Source organism: Anastrepha obliqua, chromosome 6, assembly GCF_027943255.1.
Source record: "Anastrepha obliqua isolate idAnaObli1 chromosome 6, idAnaObli1_1.0, whole genome shotgun sequence".
In the NCBI taxonomy this organism is placed as follows: domain Eukaryota; kingdom Metazoa; phylum Arthropoda; class Insecta; order Diptera; family Tephritidae; genus Anastrepha; species Anastrepha obliqua.
The window spans coordinates 29,892,850-29,901,665 of record NC_072897.1 but is presented as its reverse complement, the minus strand read 5'-3'; the positions used below and the strand labels follow the sequence as shown (position 1 = coordinate 29,901,665).

At 45.2% G+C, this 8,816-nt stretch overlaps 1 protein-coding gene across 1 annotated transcript; it reads left to right on the top strand.

Moving 5' to 3' along the window:
• Nucleotides 1-4,422: 4,422 nt before the first annotated feature.
• On the top strand, nucleotides 4,423-5,457 carry LOC129250282 (uncharacterized). The gene has a single exon (XM_054889917.1). The coding sequence runs from the start codon at nucleotides 4,423-4,425 to the stop codon at nucleotides 5,455-5,457; it is 1,035 nt and encodes a 344-aa protein (XP_054745892.1).
• Nucleotides 5,458-8,816: the final 3,359 nt, after the last annotated feature.

The following is an 8,816-nucleotide window of genomic DNA, read 5'->3' as shown; positions in this document are numbered from 1 at the left end:
CATGTACCCGCTAGGCATATTAGCAATGGAAACTGCCCAAATAGCGAGAGCACAGCGACCTAGAAGTCCGTCTACTCGGGCCGCGTTACGAGATAAGTGCTTCGACGAGTAGCAAACTAGGTGGGACAACTCGGCCAAAGGGCGTTGGACGCACAGATGCATTCCCAACCTAAAGCTTTGGTTAAAGAGGCCACATGGAGAAGTGGACTTTTACCTGACCGAGTTTTTGACTGAACATGGATGCTTCAAAGCATATCTATATAGGTTTAACTACGACGACAATCCTTTTTGCGACTACTGCGATGGAAACATTTTACAGGACCTTCACTACATATTCTTCACATGCTCGTGCTTCCGTTCTGCAAATGAAAGACTCTATAGAACCTTAGGAGAACCCCCGTCACCGGAAACATTCGTGCATTCCATGCTGCGCTCGAAGGAACAGTGGAATGCGGCATGCGACTTTGTGGCCAAGATTATGAAAGAGATGTGGCGTCTGGAAAAACTGCGACACAGCAACGGCGACTAATCGCCTTCCCTCCCCGCGAAGTAATGCTTGACGGTTGTCCCGCGGCGAGAGCTGATGGAGAGAAACAGGCTCAGCCTGGTTTCAGAAGGCCACTTGAGGGTAGCGCGCTACCACAAAGCCTATTAAAAAAAGAACAAAAACAGTCGTTCGAGACTTTTCAGGACAAAAGAAGTCGTGCCGATGGGTCTAAAACTTGTGGGGCTGGTGTAGTCGTCTCTTCCAATCTTTGGGATGAAGGTGACCCTCACCATCCTCCAAGAGCATGGTATGTAAGCCAGTGCCAGGCATGCAGAGAATATTTTCTTCAGGGCTCCGTCACGTACTTTGGGCCTGCCCTCAGCATGCCAGGATATATGCCATATGGTCCGGGCGACTTGTGGCCGCCAAAAGATTTGATGGCAAATCGAATGAGGGCCTCATTCACCACAGATCTGGCAACGTACCAGTCATTCCGAGAAGGTGTAGCAACTCTGACAATCGCCTCTATCAATAAGGGCTCTTGCCGGCTGACGCTTATCTGATTACCAGGAAAGTGAGATTCCATCAGCAAGCTGAATGTCAGATTCTCTGAGTGACCCCAGCTTTACCGTTGGGTCCGTTTCCAGGAGCCTAACCAATTCCGCCGTGTCACTCAGAGATTCTCTACCGCTGCAGAATTCCCTATATGATGCTCTTTTCGATTCCCGAATAAGCCTCTTGTAGTTCTTCTGAGCATCCCGGTATCGCTCCCAGTCCTCAGCAAGCCTCAGTTAGTCTTGAGGGCTCGGTTTAGAAGCTTTCTCGACTCATGCCTCAACATCTGGAGCTCTCGATTCCACCAAGGATCGGGAGTCCGGTTAGGGAGAGGTTGAGTTTCTCAACAGTCACCTCAATGGCCTGTTCTTTTCGAAGTCTTGGTGGCGTCCCGTCAAGGTCCCGCAACGCCCCCCTAAACTTCTGCCAGTCGATTTTTCTGGGGTTTCTTGAGGGCAATGGCATTTGTGCCTCCTCGCCACACTGAAATTCAATCTACCTGTGGTCTGAGCACGAATCTTCGGCAACGACTCTCCAATTCTTGATTGACCACCCAAGTTCTGAGTTTGATAGGGTGAGATCAATCACCTCCTGTCTTCTAGCAGTTACAAACGTTGGCTGTGAGCCCTTGTTATGTATGTCTAGGCAAGAGGACGCGATAAATTCGAATAGTCGAGAGCCCCGTCCATTGCTGCTGCCCCATATTATATGCTGGGCATTAGCATCGCAACATAGGATAAGGCCCAGTTTGCCAGCTCACAGAACCCCACGAGACTAGTGGCCTTTCCAGGTGGTGGACCTTTCAACCCGCTCAAGCCACAGAGACGACCCTTAACCCTAGGACTTATACCCAAGTACAGGTGTGGCCAGTAGCTACTTTGGAGTCATGTAGCTCCTAAATCGCTAAAGGTATTGACTTGAAATTTTTTATATAGGAAGACGAAGTAAATATACGTCGATTTGTGTCTTATACGTCATGCTAGGTCCATGCATTGATGAGATATAAGCTTTCAAAATTGGCACCTACGACTTCTTATACCCGGGTACAGGTGTGGCCAGTAGCTTTTTTCTCGTTTTTTCTCATTTTTTGAAGGAAAAACATTTTTATTTATTACTTTCTTTATAAAATATTATTTTATTGATTACTTCTTATAACTAAATATGCAAACAAATTTAAATTATTCAATTGTCTTCATTATTTTCACAATTATTACATGTAAATGTATTTGAAGAATGCTGTATGCATATTGGGCGCTGACATATTCTGCACATGTTACGCGTTCGTCTTCTGTGTTGGTCATGGATGTAGCAGAGAAAACAGCTTCCAACCTGCTGTTTCTTTGGTTTTGCACCAGCAGCAGCAGACGTTGATGGCCTATTGTCAGCACTTCCTTCCAAGGCCGTACTTATGAAACTCGTGACTGCAATTTTTGTGTTGAAGTTCCGCATCACTTGCTGACTTACCGATTATGGGCCTTGGTGTGCTGGCGAAGAAAAATTAAAGGCTGTAAGGAAAAGAAGTGAAAGTATAGTGAACAAAGAAATAAAAAATTTAGTGATAAAAAAACTATTCGTATTTCTTTCATTAAAAAAATAAAAACAGTGGTCTAATTCTCATAGAAAGGAGCAGATGAGAAAATCTGTGGAGAAACGGAATAAACTTAATACACAAAGAAATTTGGACACCATTGACGTTATGGAACAAATCGACGTGAACACTTTGATTCAGCAGATAGCTAATTTGCAAGTAATGCTTCAGAGTATCCAAGCTGAAAATGCAACATTAAGAGCCCGGATAGATCAGATCTAAGTTAACCCAGTAATGATGGAATCAGCAGCAGAACTATTGGAACCAGTCAACATAACTTATACCAATCCAATCGATATCAACCTAGACGTTTTTAAAGCACTACCGGTATTTGACGGGCTACATTTCCAAATACCGCGTATGGAGGGAAGATGTTTCTAGACTTATGGATGGAATTAGTAATTATAGGAATTCCAGCATATACGTGGAAGCTTTATCAATTATAAAAACTAAAATACAAGGTGCAGCAGCTGACGTGTTGACCAACCATAACATAATATTTAATTTTGATGCAATCAGGAATAGATTGGACTATACCTATAATATATACTGATCAACGATCTTTATATGTGTTGCAGGACAAGATGAAGTAAACACAAGGTAAGCACAATTTAAGTGAATTCCATGACAACGTGGAAAATATCTATAGCCTGTCTGGTCATAGCCAAGAAGTGACCAAAGTAATGACCGATGAGGCAACACAAGAAGCGGTAACAGTGTTTAAGGATAGAATAAATAACCCATACATTCGTTCCACTCTATACGGAAATCCTATACGGGATTTAGAGGATGCATTCGCAGTAGCCATAGAGCATGATGACGAACATCGAAAGTTACGTCTACAACATTCATCCAAGCAACAATAAACACTACTATGAGAAACAACATCACAAGAGACGTCCCATATATCAGCAGATATACAACTATAACCAGCCGCCATCACAATTACCAAAACCAGAATCCACGGACACAACGTCCAGAAACACAACATTCAGGCAACCAACTCAGCAACATTAACGACTACAACGACGTGAATAGAAACAATAAAAATTGGAAAAGACCACGAGGTAACAGTTGCCAGTTCACCAATCAATACCAACAACCAAAACTTATGCGGAACAACAACTTAACATCCGAAGAATACAACTCTAGCACAATTGTAGAGACAGGTTAGACAAAATCATTTAGTAATTAAGTATGTATTTAATCTAATAAACGGGTTGCTCAGTATAGTAATGAATGATGGGAAAGTAAATTATAATGCTTTAGTAGATACAGGTGCCCTCGGGGGAACTTGATATCCCTAGAAGGCGCGACCCCAGGGGGTGGATAGGGGAACGCCTCCCAGATATGGGCGGTAGAAGGACATCTCCCGCGAACCACACAGGTCGAAGATGTAAACTTCGTTAAAAAACTCCCTCAACCCAAGGTGTGATACGACCCGTGCCTATTGGGTCTGTTTGGCAGCCGGAGGACAAAATTAGGCTGTCTTCTAGCGGAGCCCTCCTGACACCAGGCCGCCTCAGGTTGTAACTGTGGCTTTAACATTGGTAAGGGGCGCTGCCATAGCTGACCAACTATTTCCCCGATATCCTCTTTGGTCACCGCACATGGCGACATATGCAGCCCTCTGGCGGGGCAGGTGATCGTACGAAACAGTGTATATATATTGGACCAAGATAAAAAACAAAAATCGGATAGCATCCACAAACGGACAGACAAGGAGACGGACAAACGGACGGACACAAACCCAAAACGGACGAACAAGCGGGCGCACCCATTGCCACAACAGATGGACAAATGGTCAACATGGACCGGCAATAACGAACTGAGGAAGTTGGGAACTCCCTCAGAGGATGAACTCTTGGCCTCCAGCCAAGAGACGGTTGATGGCAAAGCTGTGGGCCACAGCACGCCATCAACCCTAAATCAACCATCCACATCCGCTGATGCCAAGGGGCAAAAACGTCAAAACGTTACAAAAGCCCCGTCCAGGTATAAGCTTTACCAGAGGTCTCCGGCTGTTCTCGGCAGAATAAGCAAAAATGAGGCCGAAGGGAAAGCTCATCCAAAGAACGCGGCCGAAAAGGCAAGGTGCCAAAAGGTGGTCGATGAGTACCTGGCGTTCCAGGCCACACAGAAGGCAAAAGCCGTGAAACGCAATCGTTCACAGGACGAAAGCGACAAACCCACGAAGAAACACAAGGTGTCGGTTCACACCGCTTCAATACCAAAGCCAGCCAAACGGACATTTATTGAGGTGGCACGGGATCTCCTGCAAATAGCGTTGGTTGATGAATTAACTAACCGCGGTAAACCTGCATCGGAGAAGGGGTCCGAAATTGAGGCACGGCTGTCTCGCATTGTCGTCGATCACGTCATGGCAATCCCGAAGGGTCAACTGCCAGGATTTGATTTAATGGAGGTGGTCCGTGGATACAGGGTGATCAAATGCGATGATCAACTCTCTCTGAACTTCCTGCAAACAATCCAGATCCAGAATGACTGGGAAGATTTGAGGCTCAAACTAATCCCGGTCAGCGAAATCCCTCGACGGCCGAGGGATCGCATCTGGATCCCGAACATGGAGTCCGATGCTAAGCAACTAATTCCATACTTGCAGGCACACAACCGCACTGTTCCGATGGATGACTGGAGCATCATCAAAGCGGAGGCTTCGCAAAAGAACAGTGTGCCCTTCCTTCTCCAAATATCGGAGGAGAGCATCGAGTCACTGGGAAAAGTGGACAACAAACTTCGGTTCGGCGTCCGGAAAACGCAACTGAAGATATTCCGCTCAGCAAATCCGGAGGAGGATCGGGACTAGGTTGACGGCGCCAACGAGTTGCTCACGGGCATGCAACTTGACGACGCCGCTTCTACCAAAAACGATGACGCTAACGAGCAGCATCCGGGAGTGCAGCTTGGTGACGTCGTCAAATTGTAAATCGACCAGTAGCATGGGTCTCAAGGTTGTCCAAATAAACCTGCAGCACCCCCGACTGCAACGGACAACCTAACCGTTCTCCTGGCGGAGGAGGACGTCGACATCGCATTAATGCAGGAACCTTGGGTACGGAGCATCGAGGTGAAGGGGTTTACTGGAAACAACCACAACCTTTTCTAAAAACGGACTGAAGGTAACTCCAGATCTTGTATTGTAGCTAAGAAACATTTGAACATATTCTTAATCCCATCATATTGTTCGCAGGATGTGACGGCTGTGGAGGTAGAAGCCTCTGACGGTGTCGGCATCATACTGGCTTCCATCTACATGGCGCATGATCGGCCAGCACCACCTGAGGAGGCTCGTCGGCTTGTGCGTGAAGCTAAAAATAAGAACCTGCTACTCGGATGCGATGCCAACGCAAGGCACTCTCTATGGAGCAGCTCGGAGACGAACGAACGAGGTGAGTCTTTTTACGACTTTATCATTAATTCTAACCTGACGGTATGTAACAGAGGTAACACCCCCACTTTCACCTTTCCTAGTACGGAGTACTTTAAGGGATGGGCGGAAGTGATTAATGTTACTTTACTGTCCGAAAACAGCTCAGTAAGGGTAGACAAATGAAGGGTTTCCGACAAAAATTCTTTCTCGAATCACAACTTGATCCTTTACGAGCTGGATCTGAGGGTGGATACACCCTTACCGCATCGTAACCCACTAAGACCTAGTTGGAAAAAGTTCAAAGATGTAGTAAACAATAGGTTGGGAGGAGTTCCGATCAGCCAAATCACTCTCACGGAAAACCTTGAGAGTAGGGTTACAACATTGGAGAAGACATTCCGTAGGGCCTACAAGACGTCGTGTCCAATTATATATATATATAATTGGCGCGTACACCCTTTTCGGGTGTTTAGCCGAGCTCCTCCTCCCATTTGTGGTAGGCGTCTTGATGTTGTTCCACAAACGGAGGGACCTACAGTTTCAAGCCGACTCCGAACGGCAGATATTTTTATGAGCAGCTTTTTCATGACAGAAGTACACTCGGAGGTTTGCCATTGCCTGCCGAGGGGCGACCGCTATTAGAAACAGGAGATTCGAACCAACGTTTTCTCTGTGAATTCCGAATGGTAATCACGCACCAACCTATTCGGCTACGGTGGCCGCCGTGTTCAATTAAATATAGCAAAAAAAAAAACATTTCCTCCCTGGTGGAGCAATGAGCGCTCGAAATTAAGGGAAGAAGCCAGATCAAATTTTAATCTCAGCTGCTCAACAGGTAATTGGCAACTGTACAGAGATAGTCGGAGACAGTACAAAAAGGCAAGTAGGGCCGCCAAGAAGGAGAGCTGGGGAGATTTTTGTTCTTCGATCCAATCTACCAGAGATTCTGCGAGGCTCAGCCGTATCTTGCCCAAAGATCGTTCAATGGGTCAAGAAGCCAGATGGCATTTGGACTTCTACGGCAGAAGAGTCTCTAGAGCTTCTCTTAAATACTCATTTTCCGGGATGTAGCGCTCACGATAGCGATGTTGGGAGAATTTGGCTGAGCGGCTATGACCCACAGCATCTTGCGGATGTTGTGACTATTACAGAGAGAAGATTTCATGGGCAACCAAATCATTTTCACCTTTCAAATCTCCAGGCCCTGACGTGATTTTTCCCAAGATGTTACAGGAAACTCTTGATAATATTCTGCTATGGCTAATGAAAATTTTCAAAGCGCGTCTAAACTTAAGTTATATTCCAAGTAGCTGGAAACCTGTTAGAGCCATCTCCATACCAAAAGTAGGCAGAAGGGGACATGAATCAGCGAAGGACTTTAGTCAAATTAGTCTCTCGTTCTTCTTTTTAAAAATATTTGAACGGCTTTTCGACATACACATTAGAAGCTCGCTGGAGAGCTCTTGTATTTCAATTGCTCAACATTCTTACCTCAAAGGCAAATCGACGGAGACTGCGCTTCACGAGGTAATCCGGACAATAGAGGGGTCTCTAGCAAGCAAACAGTACACCATGACAGCTTTTCTTGACATAGAAGGCGCATATAATAATGTTAGCACTGATACTATCCAACGGGCGTTAATAGACATACGGGCGGAAAATTGTATTAGCAATTGGATCATCTCTATGCTAGAAACCAGGATAATTAGAGCTAATATGGGTAATAGCAACATAACAAAAAGACTCCACAGGGGGCAGTATTATCTCCACTCCTCTGGTTATGTGTTATTATATTATATATGAATATATAATTGGCGCGTACACCCTTTTTGGGTGTTTGGCCGAGCTCCTCCTCCGATTTGTCGTGTGCGTCTTGATGTTGTTCCACAAATGGAGGGACCTACAGTTTCAAGCCGACTCCGAACGGCAGATATTTTTATGAAGAGCTTTTTCATGGCAGAAATACACTCGGATGTTTTCCATTGCCTGCCGAGGGGCGACCGCTATTAGAAAGATGTTTTTCTTAATTTTGGTGTTTTCACCGAGATTCGAACCAACGTTCTCTCTGTGATTTCCGAATGGTAATCACGCACCAACCAATCCGGCTACGGCGGCCGTTTATTATTAGTAAAATGTTAACTGATGATGTGGTGTTAATGGCATCAGGACTGTGTCCCAATACGATCAGTGGGATCATTCAAAGGGCGTTAAGCGAGCTTAACTCTTAGGCTACAGGCTGTGGCCTAAGTTTAAGCGCGCGTAAAACAGAACTATTGCTATTTACGACCAGATATAGGGTACCAATTTTTACTCTACCAAACATTAATGAACAAACCCTCTCACTTTCAGCCAGTGCAAAATACTTAGGGGTAATTCTGGACTCCAAACTTAGCTGTAAATTAAACATTGAAGAACGGGTAAAGAAAGCAGAAATCGCTTTATATGCCTGTAATCGTATGCTAGGAAGAAGATGATTTCTTCAACCAAAGTATACATTATGGCTGTATGAGGCGGTTATACGACCAATTTTAACGTATGGCTCAGTAGTTTGATGGAAAGCTCTAGAGAGAGAATACAACATCAAACTACTTGGCAGAATACAAAGATCAGCCTGTGCAATAACAGTCGGTGCAATCAGATCATGTCCTAGGGAGGCCCTGAACGCTCTGACACACGTTATTCCGGTAGATCTACATATCAAGAAGATGACAACAATGAGTGCATTTAGGTTAAATGAAGCGGGTCGCTGGAAGGAAAAAGCTCATGGCTATGCCAGTTTATTACTACGACAAACC

What these genes read in the sequence shown, in the direction of transcription:
- LOC129250282 (XM_054889917.1), top strand. Translation starts at nt 4,423, where the DNA reads ATGGACAAATGGTCAACATGGACCGGCAATAACGAACTGAGGAAGTTG.